Source organism: Diachasma alloeum, unplaced genomic scaffold, assembly GCF_001412515.2.
Source record: "Diachasma alloeum isolate Michigan unplaced genomic scaffold, Dall2.0 Dall_scaffold_00202, whole genome shotgun sequence".
Classification (NCBI taxonomy): domain Eukaryota; kingdom Metazoa; phylum Arthropoda; class Insecta; order Hymenoptera; family Braconidae; genus Diachasma; species Diachasma alloeum.
Window position 1 is genome coordinate 227,324 of NW_021680367.1, and position 26,687 is coordinate 254,010.

Here is a 26,687-nt window from a genome sequence, read left to right on the forward strand (position 1 = left end):
CCCCCCGCCGGGGGCTTCGCCCCTCGACCCCACCAGGGACTTCGTCCCTGGACCCCCTTCTGCCCCCCCCCTCCGACCACTTTTCGCCGCGCACGCACTTATGGTATAAAATAGTATACGCAACTCGTGCGGGAAGCAAGCGGTTACGTAATATACTATTAACCGGAGATACTCCCTAATATTGCCTGAATTTTGGATCCGAATCGGAAAAATTTTTTTGTTCAGCGATTCGTTTTCTGCAGGAAAACAAAAAAAAACCCTCCGCCTCATCTCCCACATTTCCTCCTCGCCCGATTATCCTTAAGGTACTTTCGCAGTAAGTATACTTGGTGAAAATTTTGAAATGGTATAAAGACGCCATATTTGGACCATATGTTGTTGACCACATTAAAAAGATATTCCCAAAATTTCAAGTCCCTGGTCCACTCCATTTTTGAGATATGCATCGCCAAACATTCAATTTTTGTGTTTTTTTCATTTTTGACGATGTATATCTCGAAAATGGGGTGGACAAGGTACTTGAAATTTTGGGAATAGTTTTTGAATGTGCTCAACAACATATGATCCAAATATTGCGTCTTTATACCATTTTGAAATTTTCACCAAGTACACTTACTGCGGAAGTTCCTTAAACCCGGACTGAAAACGAATTCAAGTCTTGAGTGGATCTGAATGTAGAATTATTTGACAGAATAAAATAAAACGCAAAATTTTGATGAAATTCGATTGATGATAGTACTATGACATGAAAAAATAGCAGATGAGAATATTGAAATAAAAATGTCAAAAAAGAGAACCCATTCGTAAGCATATTGCTAATTTATTAGTAAAAATAACTATACCATACGCAATACAGGAGCAATTTCCCACTTGTTTTCATACGTGATTGTCCGGGGATAAATAACAAATTCCATGTGTGAGGGATCAACTGAATAATAAAAACCCAATATCAATTTTTCGAACTTACATTTATTTAAACAAATCAACATTGACCTCATATTACGGGTATTGTATATTGGTATTGTTGCACAGATAATGGCATTGCGCTATACAGGGGGATTAATATTTCCAGTAACGTCATAATTTCTAGAAATTTCTTCTTCACCATCGATTTCACAAATCATTTGTCGGGCGCTTAGAGAGAGACAGAGAGAGGGGGGGCAGAGAACGGACTTGACTCGGAGCAATCCTTAACCAATTAAAATCAATCCATTAAAAATAAATAAATTAACAAAAAAATCACTGTCAGTCGGACTAGAAATATCGTAAGAAGCGTATAAACAATAACAATGAAGAATGATAAACTGAGGAAAATCACAATTAATGTAATCACAATTCATATATGATATAATCATAATTAAACTTGACAATTTTTATATCAACTACGGCTATTATAATTATTCAACGTTGAATTTTTTCGGTTCAGCCGATTATTTATCCTCTCGGTTATGCGAATAGAGTTACTAAAGTTGCGATTAATTTGCAGGTCTGAAAATGAATGATTAAATTTCCTCCCTCATTCGTTTTTGGTCAATAGGAATATTTCATACGATTTTTAATGAAGAAATTACTTAAATTAATCGTTTGGAGTATGAGAATTTCAAAATGTGAAAAATTCCGTAAATTCATAATTTCGTTTATTTCATAAAAATTAAAAAAATCGCCTAGGGAGGGGATAATGACGTCACACCTCCCTACGCTTCGGAGTTGACTCACCGCGAGGCGCCACTTCTGCCCCAGTGACGAGAATAAAGAGAGGTTAATCATCGGGGTAATCAATAATTTTTTTTAATAAAAAAAATGATTCGAAAATTTTCACTTTGAACAACGTAATTTGGAATAAATTATTGAACAAAAAAAAGAGGCGAAAGTTCACGAAATATTCCTATTCTTTCACTGGTCTTTTAATTAAATCATGAATAAATAATTCTCGACACCGAATTTTTATTTCGTACAACTTCACTCAATTCGTTTTCCTAAATGCTACCAGCGATCCGCAGACTTATTTTTATCAATCACAGAGGATCATGGTACAGAGGGGTTGTCTGCGGGACGGTAATATGTCGACGAATCACCAGTAGATTTTTTTTCTCATTCAAAATGATAAATTAATCGTAAGGGAAATCAAAATTGAATTTACACTTTGGATCAATCGTTGGAGTATTATTTCCCTCGGCAATAGGTGAAGTCAATTGATTAGATAATTCAATATCAGTGAGTATCGATGATACTATGGAGTCAGAAATCGCAGATTCAACATCAATCAAACAAAACAATTGAAATTCATTCCCCTCGCAAATGTCAAAAGATGTATTCACTCAGTAGAAAAATGCGATTATCTCGATAACAAGTCACTATAGAGAAAAAAGTCAGTAAATATTTCTTGTAGCCAATTAAATTTTCAACAAAAAACTTTTATTGCCATTTTTCCGTAGAACCACTTGCTACCGAGATAATTGAAGAATTATCAACATGAAGAAAAAACTATTTACGACATTCATATTCTTCTCATGTCGTTTGAAAAATTATTCATCTAATGAAATAAATATCAACATGGAACAATCATCATGAGTGTGAATCCTCAAAACTCCTGGTTTCAATTTAAAAAATGGCCACCGCTGATTGCAATAATTATGCCTAATGAATGAACATGCGTGATCATCAATGAATCAGCCACCCGATGTTGACACCTCAAAATACTTCATTCAGTCATTCAAAAACTCCTTAAAATGTATATCAATACATATTATATACATCGATGACGTAATTACTCAATTCAATGAAATTTACACGCGTGTTTCGCTTAATTCATCTACTTCTATTCCTAGAGAATATTAAAAATCCCCGAATGACGTAAAATAAAAAAAGATAAATAGTGATGTCCTTACGCACTTACGCCCTAAAATTACAATATTACCAATGAAAGGATAACGCAATCACAGACAGCACAACCTAAATCATTGGAAAATCTCCCAACATCATACACGCGTGCTCACCGTTCATTATTTTTCCATCTACAGTGGAGACTCTCTGAGATATCAGCATCAGGGCTAAGAATTTCACAAATTTGAAGGATCGGGAACCCCCCACTCCTTCGCCGACGCTTGGACTGAGGAAGAAGGGGAACAGGGAGAGGGAGAATCTGTCTGTCTCACTCTCTCCGTTCCGGTAGCGGTTCTACTGAGCATTTCTGTCGCGCAGAGGAGTCCGCACATTACTTTCCCACATCAAGTTCAGGGGATGCGGTAGCGTCTCGAGACAAGTACATACCGACCGAGTTACCACGCGTCGAGAGCTAGTGCATCGTTAGTGATGGGGAGAATTCAACCTTCCCAACTGAAATCTTAGAGAAGCAAAATCATAGGGAGTATCCACTGAGACATCCCAAGATTTCAGCTTCGAGGCTAAGAATTCTAGGAATTTGAATGATTGGGAAGCCCCCACTCCTTCGCCGACGCGTGGACTGAGGAAGAAGGAGAACAGAGAGAGGGAGAATCTGTCTGTCTCACTCGCTCCGTTCCGATAGCGGTTCTACTGCGCATTTCTGTCGCGCAGAAGAGTCCGCACACTACTTTCCCACATCAAGCTCAGGGATGCGGTAGCGTCTCGAGACAAGTACATACCGACCGAGTTATCACGTGTCGAGAGTCTAGCGGATCGTTAGGAGTGGGGGGAATTCAATCTTCCCAACTGAAATCTTAGAGAAGCAAAATCATAGGGAGTATCCACTGTAAATGAAGAGTACGATTAATAAACCCTACGAGTAAGAAGTGCATTTCTCCAATCGATTATCTCATTCTCAAATAATTGTTATCAATTAAATATCGAATGACTTACCCTTGATACCTGGCTTAACTTCTAATAACCGATTCCCTCTTATTGATTTTTTTCGTCTAATTAATATTGCACACCCCGGCTCGGAATTACTGGATAACACCAGTGATAATCCGCCTCCTAAGGTAAACTTATACATTAGTTTATACGAGATTCTAGAGCAATCCAAGGATACCGCAATTTCATAATAATTCTTGTAATTTTTATCACGATTTTATCTCCCCATTCACCACATTTTTGTCCATATTCATTTACTTCATGAATGACAATTATTTAATTCATCAAATATTTTATTCAGCGCTGCACTTGGAATCGTTAATTAATAACAAACTGAGCGGTAGTTAATACCTAGTGTTATAATTAATTAATTAATCATCATTCATTAAATCACGTCTACTTATCATCCTAGATTGTTTATTATTATCGTTTAGCAATTGTTCATCACCTGATAAATAATCCTAGTTTTATCGAAAATTTTAATAATGACTTGATCTCATTTTAAACAGCCCCCTCGTACAAACGAACTGTCAATGCTAATTAATTCATTAATAATTAACTCACTTCGTACAATCTTCGATACTAATTTAAATCATTTATTCATCGGCCCCACTCCCAACTAATACTCAGGCAACAACTAAAATTCGTTAACTATTTATTGGTTATATCGTTGCCCTTCATATCTGGATCGGGTCTCACCATGTTCATTTCGTCCCCCATTAACGTTCCGCAAATTATTGAGAACGTGAAATAATTCATCTACGCCCCCCAGGACTACCACCTTCAAGCCGCGCCATATTTTTTCGCCCCTGAGCAAGTAACGTGTTTAGATTGTTAATATTTTTTTTTCATCACGCCTGCAGGTTTGTGTTTCCAACCCAATGGGGGAGAGAAAAACTCATTTTCTCTGTCGATAAGAGGCAGCGAAATACAACTTTACTGCGCAGGCGTGACGAAAACCCCCATATGCGCCGCGGGCGCAAAAACACAGGGCCGTGCATATCCGCCACTGCGCCCTAGCCGCACAATATTATATTTTTCCCTCTGCTATGATTTCATATTAGCGTAGGCCGCCGAAAGTAGTCAATGTCGAGTTGTTTTGTTTTTTTTTAAATTGTAATGTTTTTTCTTCGCTTTGGCTTAGTAGACCGGCCTTTTGGTAACAAAAAGAGGAACGAGCCGTCGATGTTGATAAAAAAAAATTTACGAGTAATTATTTTCCCCCGTTCAGTTTCTTCATTCACCTCAGGCAGTAAAATGCAGTAGAAAATATGAGTGGAGGTGTCCTAGACCGTCGTGACGTACTGTCTCACTTCGCCGTCGTCGTTCCAGGGGTACATTGATGACTCTTCACTCCTGGCACGACTGGGACCATGATGGGTCTCGTGGCTACGATGCCGCGGGACCTCTTCGCTATGCGATCGCTTGGTAATGTCGATTCCCTTGCGCGGTACCTCGAGGAGCGCCTTGGAACGCGTCAGCAGAGGGCGCTGACGGCCCTTGTGCTGGTCCTCGTTGGAAGCCCTGACGATGACTGTTGGTGGAGCCAGTCGAAGGGTCGTCTCCCTCGCGACGGCGCTCTCCGCCTTCTTCAGCCTTTTCTTCTCCTTCCGCGATTCCTTTCCGAGTTTTACGGGGATCGGTATCGGCTCGGCAATGAGCGAAGGCTTTCGTCTTTTCACCGGCGTCGAAGGCGGCTCCATTGGCGTCCAGATCGGTGGCTCCAGATCTTCTGGGGTTCGCGGTGGGGTCCTCTCCGGAGAGATCTCCTTCCACGCGCCCTGGTAAATCGGAAAGGGAGAGACTTGATTGAGGAACCTCCAACGGGCGCGCTCCTCTTCGTCGTCCTCCTCTTTCATAGTTGGCGCTCGAGGTGGCGGATGACACGTCGGCGTTATGTGGTAATCGTCGGCAGCAGTCGCCTCCTCGGGGACCTCGAGGATACTCAGCTCAGAGGCTGAACCGTCGTAGGGCGTCCACTTGATCTCCCGAATGTGCTTTGGCTCTCTCTTTTTTATTCCCACGTTCGGGAGGGGGGAGTAGCCCTCGTACGGTGCCCATTTTGCATCGCTTGTGATCGTGATGTCCGGAGAGATCAGGCGTTTCACGATCCGGCTGTCGACTCTGACAATCCCACGAGGATCTGGCTCCGGTGATAGACTTCTTCGGACACTGTACCTCTGACGCTCCTTCAGACTCTTGCTTTTCGGGTCGCCATACTTGAGTTCTTTCTTCTCCGGCTGGAGGGAGAAGTGCGTCATTCCCGCCCACTTCGATCGCTGCGCCTTCCGGTCTTCCGCTGGGCTGACGACCTTCTCCTTCGGCTCCCATTTCTTGATGGAGGATTTCTCAATAGCTCGTTGTTGAACCAGTCGCCCACGTTCTCGTTTTGGTAGAGGCGCTCGCACATCCTCACTCACTGTCTTCTTCAGTTCAGGCTTCTTCTCAGGCACCGGCAACGATTCCTCCGGAGTCAAAGATTTCGAGAACATGGCCTTGTTCTCCTGATCCTGAAATCTTTGACTTCGCTTCTCAGCAGGTGGCGATGGAGTCAGGAATTTGGGCTTTGGACACGTGCACCGAGGCTTCGGATTAGGCATGACTTCAGGCACCTGAAGGGTTTTCCCCATGGGCTGCTGGCCCTGTTCTCGCGCCATACCCGAGGCATCACTCAGGTGTTTTCTGAGGTCATGATGCTCTGAGCCCAAGGCATCAGGTCGAAGAGACCATTTGTCCGTTTCCGCGCTGTGATGCTTTTTGAGGTCCCCCCGACCCGGGTGACGCTTCTCCTCCGGAGTGAGATCATGACAGCTGCACTTGGTCTTTCGATGAAGATCAACATCGGTGCGGGACGTGTGCAGCTCCCACCGGTACTCAGTGTCTTCACCAGCATTCTGAAGTCCCCAGATAGCATCGTCAGTCGTATACAGATGACAGACAGCATCATCAGGAGCCAAGTAATTGCCCGACCATCTAGACGTCTCAACGCTTCTATATTTTCGCAAATCAGGATGGGGCTTTTTGTACGAGGGTGATGGATCTGGTGTTCTAACAGCTGTAGCATTCTCATCACAAGTGCAAACCTGCCCCGGAAAATTGCTCTCCAGTGGTACACCATCGACAGCATCAAGGTCCTCAATCGTATACGAAACAGCATCCTCACGTTTTTTACCACAATCTGGACATCGTCCCGACAAACCACCACTGGCACGACGCTGCTGCAATTGCATCGATCCAGGTGGTTCCAGTAGTGCTTTTTGGGATGACAAATGTTGTACTGCACCCGAGGTTGATGGTACTGGTGGCTGTTGGGCCGTTGGCGGCTTGTCATGCAGCAAGGGCGGCTCTTCCCTTTTCTGCGGTAGGTCAGAATGGCTCGATGTGGCATTCGTTCCTGGCGATCCGATCCAAGAGCTCTCTGTAGCTCTGTCAAGCTGCCTTGGTGGGTACCGCGACTCCGGAGACGACAAGGCTTCGTTCGAGGCCACTCCCAGTAAGACTGCCGCGTTCTCCGGTTCCGCAGGCCTGTGACAAATTGGAAAAATTTTTGGTTTTTAGGTTTGATAATTATGACATGTATATCACGAGGGGGCGTTACGTACAGGCCCTTTGGGTTTTATACGCCCATATTCAGTGAAGGACGTCTCCAGGGGGTGTCATATACCTTGAGCTCGGTGAATATCTCCGTGAAGAAGCCAGGCTCACTGTTGATCCTCAGCATCTTTGAGCTCAAACGGTTGACAATCAGCAGGCAACGATCCCAAAATTTGTCCTTACTGTCTTCCACGAGGAAGGGCTTCAGGGGGTAGCTGATCTCGTTGCCCATGTAGCTGTAGCTTAGGTATAAACAGGTGAGCACTGTTGCCTGAAGCTCACGCTCAGACGCTTCCTCACCGTCTACCAACTCACGGACAAGCATGTAGACGAAGACAACGTTCGCTGGGTTGATGAACGGTACGTCCTGGAAGACAAGATGGAGATTTTAGTGATGTGGTTGATTCGGATGAAAGGTAGGGGATTCAGCTTATTGTCAATAGGTGGTTTGACGAGGGTCAGGTAAGGATCAAACGAAAGGAGCACTTTAGCACAAGGGTCGAATGCTACAGTCTGACCCTGGTGAGGATCTCATGAGGACTAGATAAAGGTCGCGAGGGTCAAACGCAAGAACAGAATTCTCGGATGGAGGTCAGGTACTAAAATATAAATATTGTCTTTCGATCCTTATGACCCTCACATGACAGCTATTTAAGGACAGCATCTAATGAGGACTTGATAAGTGTTGCGAGAATCAAATGCAAAAGGAGCATAACCTTCGCATAAGAGTCGAATACCAAAATCGAAAGATTGAGTTTTGACCCTTCGGATGAAAGGTAGGGGATTCGACTGATTGTCAATAGTTGGTTTGACGAGGGTCAGGTAAGGATCAAACGAAAGGAGCATTTTAGCACAAGGGTCGAATGCTACAGTCGCACCCTGGTGAGGATCTCATGAGGACTAGATAAAGGTCACGAGGGTCAAACGCAAGAACAGAATTCTCGGATGGAGGTCAGATACTAAAATATAAATATTGTCTTTCGATCCTTTCGGCCACATAAGGGTCACAAGGGCCAAACTCAAGAGCAGCAAAACCGTTTCAAGAGGATCGAATATAAAAATCGGAGTATTGACATCTGACCCTTATGCTCCTCATATAACAGTCCCCTCACAAACATCTCACAAGGGCTACATAAGGGTCACAAGGGCCAAACTCAAGAACAGCAGGATCTTTGATGAGGATCGAATATAAAAATCGGAATATTAACATCTGATCCTTATGACCCTCATATAACAGCCTTCTAAAAACAGCATCGTTATTCGCCCACCTCATTAGCAGGCGGAAGTACGACTCAGAAACCCAATAAACTCTCTTCCATTTTTGTCATCCCCGTGTGGGCATCTGGTTGTTATTCACACCCTTATTTTCCTCTCCCACCCTCTCGCCACCACCTCTGCAACTCACTCGTTCAACCATTCCTCTTCAGCCCAGAAAAACAACAACAGTTGGCCCTTGGTGTCATTAGCGAATTGGAACGTGCGACCTGATTTACTCGCGCGACACTAGCGAATACGAGTGTTTACAACACCTCGGGGAATGGGAGGGAGTCGGGGGTGGCTGCAGAGGTGCATTGGCTCGGTTGAACGTCGTTGTCTACAATTTTCAGTATATGGAGACCTGGGTCACCATGCATACGCTGTGGAGTTTGTATATCGTGCGGGAGAGGCCTCGCAGTGACCCGAGAGTTGGCGCTAGATCGATGCCCCCGATATCGTATCCTCTTGTTGCTACAGTACTATAGACAAGCCCGGTTGACCTCTCTGTATATTTTGTTTTCTCGTGATGGTGGGAGGGGAAACATTGGAAAACGATTGCAAGTCAATTTGAGAATGAGCGGGGGAGGCGGACGTCTGATATCGAGCTTTTTGGGATGAATGATTTTTAGATAGACGTAGCCCAGGGGATAATATAGATGTTCAATATAGCGGTGGAAAAATGTCTTTGATTGTGATAATTCAGTACGGCTTTAAACGGGAAGGGTGGGGGTAGTGACACGATATGCACAAGTTTTGAAATTCGGAGATGCGGAGGAGGCCACAATAGCTCAATTGGCAGAGCACCTGTCACCACCAGTCATACCAACACCACCAGTCATACCGATAGAGATCATAGCAAAGCGCGTCGTTGAACGACTTTTTTGTATAAATTCACTCTAGATAAGTAATCTTTTGTTTATTGGAAAAATGTTAAACCCATCAGTTTATTGTATTTGGCTACTATGACAATAAACACCTTTAACCCTAGTCTGGTCACCTGACGGGAAAAAGCGACTTTACTCACCTTCGCGGGAGAGTGGCGCCATGTTATTTAGGCTCCAGCGTTGCCGAATCCACTCTATACTTCCCGGGGGCGTTTAGCGAGTTCCCAGCAACGTCGCGCAACAGGCAATTTCATTTAACACGGGAAAAAATTGTTCACCTGTTGGAAATAATTTTTTTTCTCCCAGAATTAAGGATAGAATATTGAAAAAAAATACTAGAATTTTTCAGATACTTCAATTAACGAATTCAATTTTTCTCAAATTTTTCCGGTCAACCAGTCGATGGCAAGGTGAATAAAACGACGTGTTGCGGCAATTCCCTCGCATGGTGACCAGTCTAGGGTTAAAAAAAAAAGGCAGAGCACCTGTCCTTCTATGTTCTATAGGAGTGCGAATGCGGTACAGTGTAGAATCCACAGCCTCATGCATAGGGTTGGATAGAATGCCGAACTGAGACTCGAAAAGAGGACGTAAAAGGTCGTAAAGGCGCGCAGCGCCACGAAAATGGGGTTTTTCAGGTCCCGCGACACGAAAAATAACGATTAAAACAAATTTGTTTTCAAGGGTTAGAGAGACGTATATTCATAATTTCTCCAGCAATTTCTATGACAAAACTGACGATAAAAACAGTGAACCAATGTAAAAGCTTATACTCCGTGTTGTTTTACGTTTAATTAACAAAATGTCTACAAATTGCATAAATTTCATAAATGTCCCTAGAAGGGGGGATGGCCGTCGTAAGGAATGCGTAAAATGCGCGTAAAATGTCTACAAATTGCATAAATTTCATAAATGTCCCTAGAAGGTGGGATGGCCGTCGTAAGGAATGCGTAAAATGCGCGTAAAATGTCTACAAATTGCATAAATTTCATAAATGTCCCTAGACATTATGAAACTGACATTTTGTTAAACTGACGATAAAAACAGTGAACCAATGTAAAAGCTTATACTCCGTGTTGTTTTATGTTTAATTAACGACTGCATGTTTAATCGCTAATGAGGTGCGAGAGCGAATATTTACACGACTCGTTAGACCGTTTTCTCTCTGAGTTTATTATTCCTCGAGCCGTTCGACGACATATAGTGCACTAGCATAGATTTCCATTTGGATTAAAAATGTATGAAATTATTCAATTAATTTGCTAATTAATGAAGGGATTAATTGATCAATCTCTCGATGCCAATGTTCAATGTTGCTAATTAAAATGTGTACGCTCAGTTGGTTGATCAAATTGAATTCATTTTGCTGGTGAAATATGGTATTGAAAAATTCGCAATGTGATTCGAGGAGTCGAGTTGCTCGGTCGAGGTGAAAGACAATGGGAGAAGGTGCCAGAGTCATTCCAATCGATATTTTCGACCGAGGGTGAGCGAACTATTGGCGTGGGCTGTTGTCGGATACTAATAATTCATTGAGTAACTACCCCCTCGGTAACAAATCTTATTTAATTATTTTGAGGTATAAATGAATGTTGAATTGAATGGGAGAGTTATGTGAAATTACCCGGGGGACAATTGAAGGAATTTCCGGATCCGTCGAGCACTGGGGGTGAGGTGACTCATTCAATCGAACTTTCTATTTTAAGGCGATGTGGAAGCCCCGAGTGAGGTTAGAGAAACAAAGCTTTTGCTTTTGTTTTTTTGCTTCCGCATGGAAGCATTGTAATCGTTCCAATTTAAGTTTATGATTCAATATTATGATTCAAAAAGTCCGAAAATGCAATTTTTAAACCGTGTCCGTTTGTAATTGTGTGATAAAGTTTTTCTTCAATTGTTCGCTAATGAACGAATGGAATTTAATTTTTTTTTCAATTGTAGGTATTGTTGAGCCCTATCCATCGCCATTGATTAAAATTTAATTCATCGATTAATTTTTCTAATTTTTGAATTTTTCGAACATTGGTTGTCCCACGATAACTAAAAAAATGTTCTGAATTGATTGAATGATGGCTGAAAAAATTTGTTTGGATGTCCTTTTGACCGAGTTCGAAGATGAAGGCAACAGCAATAATCGTTATTGTGATTTATTTGAAAATTTGCAAAAATTTTGTATTTTTTGAAAATCAGAATTCTGGCGATATCTTTGAATATCATGCGTCAAATGAATTCAGTCACAGCTTAAAATGTTTGTTTTAATGCCATTAAGTCGAAGTTAATAGATGAATGATAGCTATATTGGTTGATTTGATTTTTATGATGATTGTTGAATTTCCCTGAAAATGATGCTTTTATGAGCTTTCTGATGGTTTCGTCAAATGTGATGTTTCAAATTCATTCAAGTATGTGTAAATAAAATTTTTCTATCAACATTTTATCGAAGGGCTGAGGGGAGAAATAGAACGGTAAAAAAGACAATTGGTTGTATAGAAAAAAGGAATAATAAGACTTATAATGGTGATAACCCTCAACTAAGTTGAAAATCCGACAAAATCAGGTAAAAGGAAATCTTATTCAATTTAGTAAAATGAAATAAACAATGAATTATACATGATAGAAGGAAGTGATGTGCAAAATAATCATTTGGAAGTATATTGCCAATTTATTAGCAAAAATAACTACTATATACAATACAAGAGCTTTTTGCCACTTGTTTTGATACGAAAGTGTCTCGTTATTGAGTACTTTTAAGCGAAAATATCAAAACATCCTCCTTGTTGGCAGGATCTGTTTGCTAAAAATTATCTCGACATTTTTCCCCGAACCGAGTTTTCCGCGAGATAAATTCCGAAATAGATATCGATTGAAATTCCGAAATAGCGTCTTTCATAAATTCAGATGATTGACATTCCAACAGAAAACCAGTAAATGAATATCTATAAGTGACGTGACTATTGTTGCCTCCCCCGGCGCTACTTCAAATTCAGGATGATGTGGTAAATAGCGAGACGCAGGGGGCTTCGGAAACGTGCGCCACGTGACAATTGACGCGGAATTTATCGTAATCCGAGTCACACGAGTTGCTAATGCGGTTACATTTCGATATAAATAAAACTAATGCGAAACGAAAGATCCATTTGATCTTTAAATTTCATTACAAGTTGAATTTATTCTGGGGAAATCATGAAGTCATTGAAAGCAAATTAGACGGTGATAAAGAAAATAATCAGACAAAAATCCCTACCATCGATTTTTTTGTCCTGTTGATTTGACGTGGATCTGCTCATATACACAGTATCCTTCTTTCAGTTGATTCATACAAAAAATTTCCCAAGAAATGTAACACAATTGATTAAAGAAGAAATATAATTCAACACAGAACAGAAAATATCCCGAATCGGGTATATAATATTCCGGAATCCGGGATATTCTGTTCTCAATTCCGGAATAATATTCCGGAATATAATTATATATAATTGTCAAATGGATTCTCAGTCGATAGTGGGATAAATTCATTCTCTGGATGATTGTGTACGTCAAATTAGTGACTCGAAGAAAAGAGGAAACAGGAAAGGAAAGGAAAAGAAAAAAGTGACACAATTATACTGTTACGAAGTGCAAGTTTGGGGCCTCCCAAACCTCTACCTCGTATAGTGACTCGGAACAGTCCTCAGAGTGAGGAGCTCAATGGCCTCCCAGCAACTTCAAACTGTGCAGGAGGTTGCTGGTGGCAATAATAATTCAAAAATCCCGAAAGAATGTCCCAAAATACGACCAATCGCCCCTTGAAACCCACTAATAATTCGCAAAACCCCCAATTGCCAGCCGAAAGGGCGGATCCGCGGAGAAAGAACGTACGAAAATACTTCCCTGAGTGCTCCTCGTAATTATTGACCGATCTCACTTAAATTCAGACGGCGCGTCGTCAGTATATCCCACCTCTTACAGACGCAAGGTACAATATTTCAATGCGAGGAAGTCCCCGGAATATTATTCCAGAATTGAGGATAAAATATTCCGCATTCCGGAATATTATTCTGAAATCGAGAATTCAATATTTCGGATTCCGGAATATCATTCCGGAAATGAGGATGAAGTATCCCGGATTACGGAATATTATTCCGGAATCCAGAATATAATATACCGGATTCAGGAATACACATATTTTTGATTCCAGAATATTATGTACCACATTAGGATATTTTTTTTCTGTGAATTTTACAAAAAGGATAAAACGGTAAATAATATACGATAGAAGAAAAAGATGTGCAATTAGCCCATTCGGAAGCACATTGCTTATTGATCAGCAAAAATAGCTCTACTATATGAAGACGAAAGCAGTTTCCCACTTGTCTTCCCTTTTTTCTCATGAATGAATACGACTCATCTATCATTTCGAAGCCCTTGAAATGGACTCTAAGATGGCGAATGCAATATTTGATATGATGTGGCAGATGTTTGTGAGCCATCCATTTACCAAGGTAATATGAATGGTTCACGTCACACGAGGGACATCCCACTCTCCATCGTTCATCTCAAGGAGGGTTAGCCACTACGGCTTCTGGTCTTTTTAATTAATTTTCACCGAATCGTTAAGGATGTTCGACACCCTTTCTGCCAAAATTCACGTTTTTTTAATTTTTCTGGCAAACTTATGATGGAATTGACGTGAAAAAATATAACGTTTTTGCGTTTTGTCATTATTTAATGACTGACGAAATTTTAAGGTGGTGCGAACATTTTCCTGCGTTTTCTCTAAACTTTTAAAAAGAATCACAAAACTGTAGAAAAAACGCATGAAAATTATCGCACCACTACGCAACTTCGTGAGCCATTAAAGAATGACAAACCACAAAATCGTTATATTTTTTCACGTCACTCCCATCGATAATTTGCCAGAAAAATGAAAACAACGTCAATTTTGGCTAAAAGGGTGTCGAACATCCTTAAAGAAATATGAGTGATAATAGTTTCAAACGCGAAATAAAACTTCTATTTGAAATTAGTAAACTTTGATATCTCTCTATATTGTAAAAATCCAAATTGACTTCTGGTGATGAAAATTTGGTACTCAAAATAAAGTCTCCAAAATTAAGGGTCGCAAGGGTCAAAATAAGGGTCATAAGGGTCGGAATAACGGTTGCGAGGGTCAGAATAAGGGTCACAACTAAAGGGTCTAATATAAATAAAGTAAGGTGTTTAATATAAATAAGATTCTAAACAAAGGTCACAACGATCAGATTAAGGGTCACAAGGGTCCCCATATGACTTACTAATGACCGCCATAATCCTTATTCTGACTCTTGTGACCCTTAATCTGACCCATATGACCCTGGTGACCCTTATCTTAACCCTTGCGACCCTTATTCGGATCTCTGTGAGCCTTATTCCGACCCTCATGATTCTGATTCCAAACCTCGTGACCCTTATTTAGACCCTTATGACTCTGATGATCATTATTTTGTCACTCGTGACCCTTAATCTCACCCTCGTGACCCTTATTCTGATCTTCGTGACGCGTAATCTAACCTTCATGACCCTGATTCTGAACCTCGTGACCCTTATTTAGACCCTTATGACACTGATAATCATTATTTTGACGCTTATGACCCTGATGTTCATTATTTTGACCCTCGCGACCCTTATGACCCTGATGATCATTATTTTGACCCTTGTGATCGTTATTTTGACGCTTATGACCCGGATGATCATTATTTTGACCCTCGCGACCCTTATTCCGGCGCTTATGACTCTTATTTTGACCCTCGCGACCCTTATTCTGATCTTTATGACCCTTATTCTGACCTTCATGACTCTGATTCCGACCCTCGTGACCCTTATAATCCTGACGATAATTATTTTGACCCTTGTGACCCTATTTTGACCCTTATGACCCTTAAATGTCGAGCCTTAATTTCGAGTAGCAAATTTTTATCACCAGAAGTCAGAGGAATTTGGATTTTTATAATATAGAGATTCTTCCGAAATCATTAATGAATCCGGCATTTCCATAATGGTCTTATCGTCAGTTCTATAATCTCTGACCTTTCGTCGTCATAAATATTTACTCAGTGATTTCGAGATCTGTACCTATGTACATGTGGCAGAGTAATATCTTGCACGAGTGGCTCTTCCCTTCTGGCAATTAAAGAACCAACTCTGTGGCTCTTTTCGTGGAGCGAGCGATGGGGCGATGGGGGTGCAGAGAGAGAGAGGGATGGGGTGATGCCAACGTCACTCCCCCTTTCACTGCACACAAAACGCCCTCGAGGCTTACCCCTCCCCAACTCTTCTTTTTTCTGTAGGCCGCGTGTCTGTGCGGGGGCACAAAAATGCGCCTCCGCACAGACCACTCGTCTCGTCGTCATACCGACACCCCTCGTGCACGTGACCCTCTTCACATTGCTTCACATGTCACCCCTGCAGTTGTGGGATATGAATGTTTTCGTGTTCAATGGAATTTTGTATGAGGAAGAATGAAAATAAAAAATCAAACATTGGCGTAGTTATAATTTTTCAATCAAGTTGAATTTTTTATGGGTCAGTTGTTAATTTCACTTAACAATGCTGAAATTATTAAATTAATCTTTGATTAAGAGGCATTCCATGCTATTTCAATAATAAATAATCGATTTTTTTTAGATTTCGATTTAAATTGAGTACTTTGTAGAAGAACCCCTAAAATATTCCTAAACGGGAGGAAAAAAAAAAAAATTTTTTTCACAAGTTATTCAAAAAACAAAATTTGGTGTATTACCAGGGAGGGAATTGTTTATAGCGTCATAACTCGATAAACATCTGTTATATCGAAAAAATGAAAGAATACTTTTTTACTGCAAAAGAGTGATATATTCATATAAAAAAAATACAAATAAATTCAATTTACTGTCCATTTGTTAATAAATAAAACAAAAAATTGTAAAAAAAAAACTCATCTCGAAAAAATTCCGAAAAAAATATATTTTATAGAATGCTTATCATGAAATCCGCTGTCCAATTTTTATGAGGTAATCTCATATAGAGTCTGAGATAATAATTATTTAGTGAGGCTGCGTCGGGCAGCGTAGAGCGGTGACCTGCGTGTTCTTTTCGGAACAGAAGCTCCAATGCCTTCCTTCTGATGAATCCAGAAAGCTCGACGTTCTGTGTAATATGAGACGTTGAAGGTTTTCTGAATCATGGAAATCGACCAAGTCTTAGAAACCATTGTAAGAAATTGAATTTTCTCTGATGGTTTCTTAGCGCTTTCCAGCTTCCGTTTGACTTCCTCAATGAGACAACTGGTGTCAGAGTGACCCTCAAGACTATCCAATGTCTTACTAATAGCCTCATGAATATCATTGATCGTTTTCCTCTTTTCTGCAGCACTTCGTTTGCTCCAGTCACTCGGGATGATAGGCTGACTCAGTGATGGTAAAGCTTTATTCAATGCCTGTATGGCGACTTCTCGTTGCTCACCGTCATCTAATTCAAACTCTTCATCGGAATTCCCTGAGTCGCTGGATCTGGAGAAAGTCTCGAGATGGTTCGAAACTTCTTCACTTACGCCCATTACACAGTTGGCCATCTTCTTCTGCTTCAAACTTATGTGACACGACTTGCAAATAAACTGGCCATGTCCAATTTCTTCGGCAAACGATTCACGAACGTCATCACTCACTCGAATAATTGACTTGTTTACGCGAGAATGATTTTTCTTCCCAAGTGGGTTACAACACAGTTTAAAAGTAGGCATACTTCCACTGATTTTGCTCGCAACGTAATCTTCTCGAAATACTTGTCTCGATGTCACCTTGACAAATGTGATCGAAATCTGGAATACACTGTATTTATGCACTTAGTGCTAAGATTGAGGTTTACGTTCATTGGCTAAGCGAATCATAAAATTCGACCATTTACAATGTCCTTGTAATGACCTGATGTCTTCGAGATTGACCTCTGCTCCACCCCCCCCGCGTTGGTGACGTCGCCACCACAGCGGGGGTTTCCAGGTACGCACCCCTTATCACATTCCAAGTATTAATTTAAACCCAAACTATGAATTCCATTCATTGATAGATGAGTAAGAATACCAGGAAGAATACAACGTTGTCTATAACGCCAATTAAATACTGCCTTCATCAGCTCCCCTTTTGTTGTTTTTATTCCTAAGTTATGTGTCATAATGATTCCCGTACAAATTTCAAAATTATAAAAAGAAAATAATCTCGTAGGGTTTCAGAATGCGGCAATTGATTTAATTTCGGGGGATAGCATGCGAAGGAATCAATGAGTATGATTCTCTGACGGCTTACTTGCGGCCTAACTCAGCGGGGTTGTTGAAATTATCTCGACGCAGCCTCACTAAATAATTATTATCTCAGACTCTATATGAGATTACCCCATGAAAATTGGACAGCGGATTTCATGATAAGCATTCTATAGAATATATTTTTTTCGGCATTTTTTCGAGATGAGTTTTTTTTTTACAACATTTTTTTTTTATTTATCAACAAATCGACAGTAAATTTAATTTTTTTGTAAAATATATTTTTTTATATGAATATATCACTCTTTTGCAGTAAAAACGTACTTTTTCATTTTTTCGATATAACAGATATTTATCGAGTTATGATGCTGTAAACAATTACTTACCTGATGGTACACCAGATTTTGTTTATTGAATAACTAACGAAAAAAAAAATTTTTTTTTTCCTCGCGTTTACCGACTTTTCTAAACCTCCTCTACAACATATTCGAAACCCAGGAAAAAACAATTTTTGGCCTATTGAAATAGCGTGGAATGCCTCTTAAATATTCAAATTCCGAATTATTTTATCAATCAATAATTGAGTTTTCAAGATTGACGATTATTTGGCTAATCGAAAGTCCTTTTATGAAATGTAAAAATAGTATTATATTATTATTTGCATTTTTTTTGTTGAAAATTTTAATTATCAATTATTTTATTATTTTTTAAATTTCAATGAAGATCAGTAAACCTCAATTATTGCAAGGTGTAACTTCTGATAACATTACTAAACTAATGATTGATGTCGATCCCTGATAAAACATTACTTAAAATTCATTTTTCTTCTGAAAAAATTAGAAATTCAAAATATTTAATTCAAGAAATTCCTTTGACATAATAAAAATTGGCAAAAAATGTAGATTTGTAATAAAAAAATGGACAAATATAAAAAGTTTAGGAAAGAAAATGAGAATAAAAAATATTTGAAAAAAATTTTTAGGAAAAAAAAAAGAAAAAAAATTGATTTTTCCATTTAAAAAAACAGAAAATATTTTCATTTTTTTAAAAAAAAACCTTGTAAACAATTGTTGAAAAATAGAAGTTGGTATTAAAAAAATATATAAAGGGCTGAGGATATCAAATGGAAATGAAAAACTTTTTTTTTTTTCATTAAAAAAATGAAAAAATTTTTTCTTCATTTTTTGAGAAAAACAATTTTTTTTGTCACAATGAAAATTGTCGAAAAATCAGGGTTTGTAAGAAAAAATCAATATAAAAGGTTTGAGAAAATTTAAAAAGACAAATAAATAAAGAATTGAAAAATTTTTTTTTACGAGACAATCCATTTTTTCATCTCCATCTTCGATTTTTTCCACATCCACCTTTGTAATTATTTTTAGAAATTGTAAAGGAATATTTATAACGAGACCCAGATGCCCACCCCATCGGAAAGAGTGTGCTATAAATATTGGAAAAATATTCTCGTGTATTTTTCCCGAGGATTGGGAGGGAAAATCCCACCTCGGGCTTTATTTTTCCCTTTTCCGAGAATCGATGACAAGGGAATTTACGATTAAGACTCTAGTGTCCGTCAGTGAGTAGAGATCCGGGGGATGAGTCCAGAGTTCGATGGATGGAATCGCCATCGTCCACGGGCATTATTGAAAGCTCTTGTTGGGATTTGTGAGCGACGAGAATGAGAAAGATGGTTCTAGTCGGTATGAAGAGTTTTTTTTACGATTCAATCGTGAAATCCGCCATATTTTCATGCACTCGCAGGAGTTATTTCCTCCTGAACTCTTGAGACGATGAATTTGGGTCAACAATTTGTGAAAAATTATTGAGATAATTATTTTTGTTTTTGGAGACACGTAATTGGATGAAATAATGCGCTTCATTTGGACTGAAGTGGAACACTGGTAGAAACGCCGGAGGGCGTGTCTTTAAAAAACTTTAAAAAAGTCTCAAGTTAAGACTTAGAAGATGGAAATTGTCATTTTCAAGTCTCAAATTAGGACTTTCGATAGTCTCAAGTCAAGACTTTCAAATGTCTTAAGTTAAGACTTTCAACAGTCTCAACTTGAGACATTCGAAAATCTTCAGTTGAGAGTTTAAGACTTGGAAATCTCAATTCAAAACTTGAAAACTCCTCCGAAAGTTTCAATTCAAGATATGAAAGTCTCAAGTTAAGACTTTCAGAAGGTTGAAATTGTAATTTTCAAGTCTCAAATTAGGACTTGCGATAGTCTCAATTCAAGACTTTCAAATGTCTCAAGTTGAGACATTCGAAAATCTTAAGTTGAGAGTTGAAGACTTGGAAATCTCAATTTAAGACTTGAACACTCCTCCGAAAGTTTCAAGTTAAGATGTGATAGTCTCAAGTTAAGACTTTCAGAAGGTTAAAATTGGAAAATTCAAATCTCAAATTGGAACTTTCGAAAGTCTCAAATTAAGACTTTCGACAGGCTCAAATTGAAAATTTCATATTGAGACTTTGACTTAGAAATCTCAATTTAAACCCTCCGAAAATGTCAAGTTCGGATGTGAAAATCTCAAGTTAAGACTTTCAGAAGACTAAAACAGATTTTCAAGTCTCAAATTGAGACTTTCAAAAGTCTGAAATTAAGATTTGAACGTCTCAATTTAAGACCTTCAGAAGGCTCAAATTTATTGTGATTTTCAAGGCTCAAATTGGGACTTTCGAAAGTCTCAAATTAAGACTCTCGAGTGTCTCAAGTTAAGACTTTCAGCAGTCATAACTTGAAAATCTCATGTTGAAAGGTCAGGACTTGGAAATCTTAATTTGAGACTTGAAAATCTCAATTTAAAACCTCTGAAAGTCTCAAGTTAAAATGTGAGCGTCTCAAGTTAAGAGTTTCAGAAGAAGAGATTTTCAAGTCTCAAGTTAAGATTTGGAAGTCTCAATTTGAGACTTTCAAGAGACTAAAATTTATTGTGATTTTCAAGGCTCAAATTGGGACTTTCGAAAGTCTCAAATTAAGACTCTCGAGTGTCTCAAGTTAAGACGTTCAACAGTCTCAACTTGAAAATCTCACGTTAAGAATTTAAGACTTGAAAATCTCAATGTAAACCATCTGAAAATCTCAAGTTGAGATGTGAGAGTCTCACATTAAGGCTAAAATTGAAAATCTCTACTTCATCCCTTCAAAAGTCACAACTTGAGACTTCCGAAGATCGTTGAAACCTCAAAATAAGCATTTTTTTCTGGATGAAGATTAACTTTCAGGAAAAATCGGGAAAAAGAGTAAAAATTTTGCATTCAACACGAAAACTATCGCCAGGTGAAAGTTCATGTAATTCGAATAAATGATTCCTCCGCACCTCATCACAGTCCCCCTTAAACGTGCTCTTCCCCATCCCCAAGCTTTCGGAATATCGGATTTCCCTCGACACTAGACAGTATTCTGTCGCATAGTGACTCACCTGCCATCCCTGGAGTAGTAAACTTCTGTCAACTGTTCTGAGCCACATGACAGCATCACCAGCTTGAAAGTCTCTCAATCGTGTGCATTTACCATGGAGATAAACACCGAGACATCTCAATAACTCGGACGTTGATGCTTGAATAACTGTTTTACGTGGTCCAGCTGGTTGCTGCGATCTGTCGACTATTTTATCGCACTTCGGATTGTGCGTCGTGTGATTATTGTTCGATACTGGAGCTTTCGTCTGTTGACAAATAAATCGATCATTATTTGTTTTTTATCAATTTTTATGCTGAAGGGAAATTCAATTTCTCATTGTCGATTTCGATTAAAAACTTTTTTTCTATATTTTTTGCGACAGCTTGAAAATTGATAATTGTTGCTGGAGGGCAGTAGGATTAATCCATAGCCAGGAAATTGTCCAATCCAAAATCATACAATTGAGTTATTTTTTATGGCGTAATTGTTGGAACAACGGTTTCTTGGACTGATACCGGTTTTGATGGATATTTAAAGGAATTTTGAGGGCAAAAGAATTAATTGAGCATCAATTAATTAATTCAGCATTTTTTTGGGTTATTTTTTTTTTGAGAATTAATTGTAGATTTTGGGATCAGAAATTTTGCTAGGTATCGATTGAAACATCTTTCAAGACCCCCCGACCTCATCCTACTCCAATAATTCCTATTTTATCCCCCAAAATTTTTACGATGGTGAATGATTCAATGAATCTTTTCGATTTTTTGTCATATCTCGAAAATTAATTATCGTAGATGAAGAAAAATGAATTCAGCCAACAGTCTGATGAATTGTGGATCCAAATCCCTATAATTAACTTCATTTTCACTGAACAAATCTTGGAATTTCGCGAAAAAAAAATTTCTGGGTAAAACCGATTTTTCCCGATATGCAGCGAATATTACATGAAAAACTTCAATTTTAATGTCTGGAGTAGAAAATTTCTTCTGCTATTCATTAAAATATTTTTCACGACCCCCCGACCCCTTTATCACCAAGAATATTTATTCTAGTAAAAGTGAATGAATAATTTTGATTTGTCAAATACAATTTTTGCGATATCTCAAGAACAAGTGATCGCAGATAAATAAAAATATGTTCCACAGACAGTCGAGGAAATTTCCGATCCAAAATCCTACAATTGTGTTCAATTTCATCGAACAGTTGTTCAAATATTGCGGAAAAATTCCTGTTCAAGGTAAAACCGATTTTTGCCGATATTGTAGTCAATGTAGCGCGCAAAAAGGGTTAATTGTAGTGTTTTGGATCGGAAATTTCCCCGGCTATCGATCGAAACATATTTCAGTATCCCCCGATCTCCTCAGCCCACATAATCCCATCTTTCCATCCTGAACTAAAATTTTCATCCCCTAAATTTCCAGAGGTTGAATCAACATTCAAATAAAAAATAAAACCTAAACCCCAATAAAAGTTTCAGCAATTCTCCACAAAGTTATACCCCCCACCATCGAAAATATTCTAAAAATGTGCATAGGGAAAAAACTTGTCGCATGAATAACGCGTTGTAGTTCGAAAAGTAGGACAATCCGATTCTGAATAGTCTCACATTAAGTCCTTGGCTCGTGTATGTGGTTATAGACGGGTTCGTCTGTCAACAGTGCATGTGTCACGTGTCTATAATACCCTGATGTTCCAGCCGACGTTTTTGCATAATAAAAAAAATTGAATTATTATTTATTTCCCTGGGCAGCAGAAAAAATGAGGATTGAAAGCCAGTGGGTTGAGGCAATATGAAAGCTGTGAGTGAGGGTGAATAGAATTTTTTTAGTTTTCAACAGTCATTCGTGATGGGAGTTTTTTCCAATAATGTACATGATAGATTGGAGAGGTTTATCTTTGAAATATTTATGATTGGTATTTTTATCTCTGTGATAAACAACATAGTCCCGAGTGGAAATTTTGGTCAGGGCCAAGTCAGGACGATCAGGTGAGGCCTGAGGATTGATCAGAAAGTGATATGATAACTTGATCAAGCCCTGATCAGTCATGTAATGTGGTTTTTCATTAAGACGATCAGGTGTAACGGCTCTGGATTTGGTGAAGCCAAACGTATTCTAAACGGATGACCTGTCCATTAGAATCAATAATAATTATTAATGATAATTAATTCAAAACGAAAGATAATTCGATTTTTTCACTGTAGATCGCCTCTCTTAATGAATCCCTACCGTAATTACTGCTGAAAAAACCTCATGATTTTTGCCGATACTGAGGATCGAACCGGGGATCCACCGATTGCTAATCCTATGCCTTAACCACTGGACTATCGCGCTGTTATTATTCAGTGGACTCTGTTTTACTTATACGATCTGTATCGGGGTATTTATTGACTTCGAAATTATTCATGATCTCGAGGATTTGCGCGTATATTCTGAGAGAAAATTTGTTTAGTTGAAATTTTATCCATTTCATTAATGAATAATGATAAAATGAATTTTTTTCTACTCAAAATAATTTCCTTGTAAGTTTGATACTTCATAAGTAAATTGAGGATTAATATTAGAAATTCTATTCTCGGAAAATGTTTGTTCAAATTAAGGACAGGTGAACCGGATCCGAATCTTATCATTTTTTCTCCAATTGACACCGTTCAAATGAAAATCAAGTGCATCAAATCCGAATCGGATCAAATTGGGTTTAGGTGGCTTGACCTCAGACCGAGATCATGTCTACCTGATCAGAACACGATCTGAGCCCCCCTCCAGATTTTGGGATCCAATCTACTAGATCAAAACTTGATCAGGTTCTCGTCAGACGTCACCTGATCATGCCTACCTGAACAGAACTTGATCTAAACTCGCCTGTAGTTTTTGGGATTTGATCTACTAGATAAAAACTTGATCAGGTCCTCATCAGGCATCACCTGATCATGCCTACCTAACCAGAACTTCATGTGAACTCGCCTGAAGTTTTTTGGGATCTGATTTACTCGATCAAAATGTGATCAGGCCCTCATCAGGCCTCACCTGATCATGCCTACCTTACCAGAACTTCATCTAAACTCGCCTGAAGTTTTTGGAATCCGATCCACTGGATCAAAACTAGTCAGGTTGTCATCAGAAATCACCTGATCAGTCGAATCTTACAAAAACTGGATCAAACTCTGATCGTACTTCACGTGGATCTGAAGCAATTTCCACTCGGGAGATTTTGGGATCCAATCTACTGGATCAAAACTTGATCAGGTTCTCATCAGGCGTCACCTGATCGTGCCGACCTGACTAAAACTTGATCTTAACTCGCCTGCAGTTTTTGGGGACCCGATCAACTGGATCAAAACTTGATCAGTCGAACCTTACAAAAACTTGATCAAGTTCTGAGCGCACTTCAGGTGGACTTGAAGCAATTTCCACTCAAGATAGTAACGTAAATGAATATTTTTGCAACATCATCTTTGGTTTTTTTGTGCATATTTCAACTCAACTCATTGTTTATCTCGAAAATCAAGAATCTACAGAAACAACCTCTTTCAGATGAACGATAAAGAGGGAAGTATTTGATATGAGACTCGAAGCCTTTGCATTACCCCGAAAAATGAAAAATTGTCTAGTTCTCATGAATTTTTGATTTGTTATGACCAACGTAACCAATGAGTAGACATTACACATAAGGAGTGATGGGTCAAACAAATGGTTCCCCGTGAATCGATCGATGCGTTGGCATCGATGCGTTGGTTGAAACAGGTGGAACACACGCGATATTGTATAGTCGTCGTGCACTCATGTTTGCCTGAGGTTTCATTTGAGATAAATAAACACTGAGGGACCTTTGTATGAATGAACAATTTTGTTAATTGATAGTTCCAAGTTTCAAGGAAACTGGAGACTGGAAAACTGCAGTTGTATGAGTGACTGTTTGGTTTGTTCGATTTTTTTTTAAACAAAAGACGAGCGGGTGATTTTGGAACGGGTGGGGTCGGAGGAGATGAGCGTTAGGATGGATAGTTGGGGTTGAGCCAATTTTCGATTGAAATATTTTTGTAGGGAGTTTTATAATTCGTGAAAAAGATTTTTCTGTATTTTGTCACCGTGAAAAATGAAGATATTTAGGCGACTAATTGTTAATTGTTGAATTATGAAGGTAATGAGTAGATTTATAAAAAAGTATCATTAATGCGTTTTCAAAGAGAATTTCATAATCTACAAAAAATGTTTTATGATATTTTTCGATAAATCTCCGAATTTCAGAGATATTTAAAAAAATTTCCAGCAGTATTTGACAAAAAACCGAAGCAAATAATTAAAATCATCGTTAATCCCAAAATTATCTTGAGAATGCATCATTTTACAAAAATTCCTCAACTATCTTTTTTTGTGAAACAATTTCCTGCACCACAAGAAACATTTTTCAACATTTTCTTCTGACTCATTAATTTTCCAAAACAATTCACCAAATCCCCAAAATGCTTTTCGATACATATCCCGGAATCGAAGAGACGTATCGAAATTTTCATAAGAAGCTTTTCTGTGCGTCTCATCTCTCTCTATAAAAATAGGCCTAATGAAAACCTCTGTATCTTCCTTAGATTCGGAGATATTCATCAAAAACTCATTCGTCTTCAGGTCGACCCTTTACCTGAGCCAGTGAGTCCCCACTCCCGATGCATCGCGTTGATCCCAGTTACCCCCACCCTCTCAAACCGACACGATCCTAGCCTCTCCCACGGTAAAGGTTCAATTTAACGTATTTCATACAGTAAAAAATATTACATACCTGTGGCGTCTGAATATTCTTATTCTTATCAACAATAGGAATATTATCGAGTGGCTGTCTAAAAGTCATGTTTTTATTCTTATTATCCAGCTTCTTCTTATTATTATTAGTCGTGCTAAATCGTTTCCACGACAGTGCATTAATGAACAACGAATGCTTCTTGAGATTCTTCTCCAGCGCATTTTTCTCGGAAATAATTCTCGCATTATCATTATTATTCAAATTAATATTATTATTCTGCAACGAATGGTTGTTGGTGTTTTGTGGTGCCGGTGCAACAGCTGTGACACTCTTGTTCTCCCGATTTTTCGCATTGTTCAGCTGTTCATAGTTGAAGTTATTGAGAGTGAAGTCTGAATGTTGGTGACCAGTTGGTGGATAGACTGATGACGAGCGTCGCTCCTTGGGGCTGAATGACAGAACAGTCCCCATGTTTGGATTTTGCGTGGGCTCGCTCACTTGATGATGGAGCTGGTGCTGCTGATGCTGACCCTGAGTCTGACCCTGTGGCAACACCTGACTGTGACTCTTGGTCAGGTGCGGATGGAGATGGACCTGGAGCTGCTGGGGCTGTTGGGACTGCTGAGGTGGCGATGGAGGTGGTGGCGGTCTTGGGGGACTTGGGGTTGTTATGCGAGGTGGGGGTGGAGGGGCTCGGGGTATCGAGGCCTCCCTCGAGGGTCCCGTCAGCGGGGT

General features: G+C 39.2%; 1 protein-coding gene across 2 annotated transcripts; it reads right to left on the minus strand.

Annotated features, from left to right (window-relative positions):
- Positions 1-7,238: 7,238 nt before the first annotated feature.
- Positions 7,239-26,488, minus strand: LOC107035940 (cyclin-dependent kinase 5 activator 1). 2 transcript variants are annotated; one of them, XM_015253604.1, is made up of 4 exons: positions 25,992-26,488; positions 21,238-21,483; positions 7,496-7,792; positions 7,239-7,356 (listed from the first exon to the last, which is right to left on the minus strand). In XM_015253604.1, the coding sequence occupies exons 1-4, from the start codon at positions 26,421-26,423 to the stop codon at positions 7,261-7,263; spliced, it is 1,071 nt and encodes a 356-aa protein (XP_015109090.1). In that variant the 5' UTR covers positions 26,424-26,488; the 3' UTR covers positions 7,239-7,260. The 2 variants fall into 2 exon arrangements, with proteins under 2 accessions (XP_015109090.1, XP_015109091.1); XM_015253605.1 differs by having other exon boundaries at positions 7,281-7,356; positions 7,434-7,792.
- Positions 26,489-26,687: the final 199 nt, after the last annotated feature.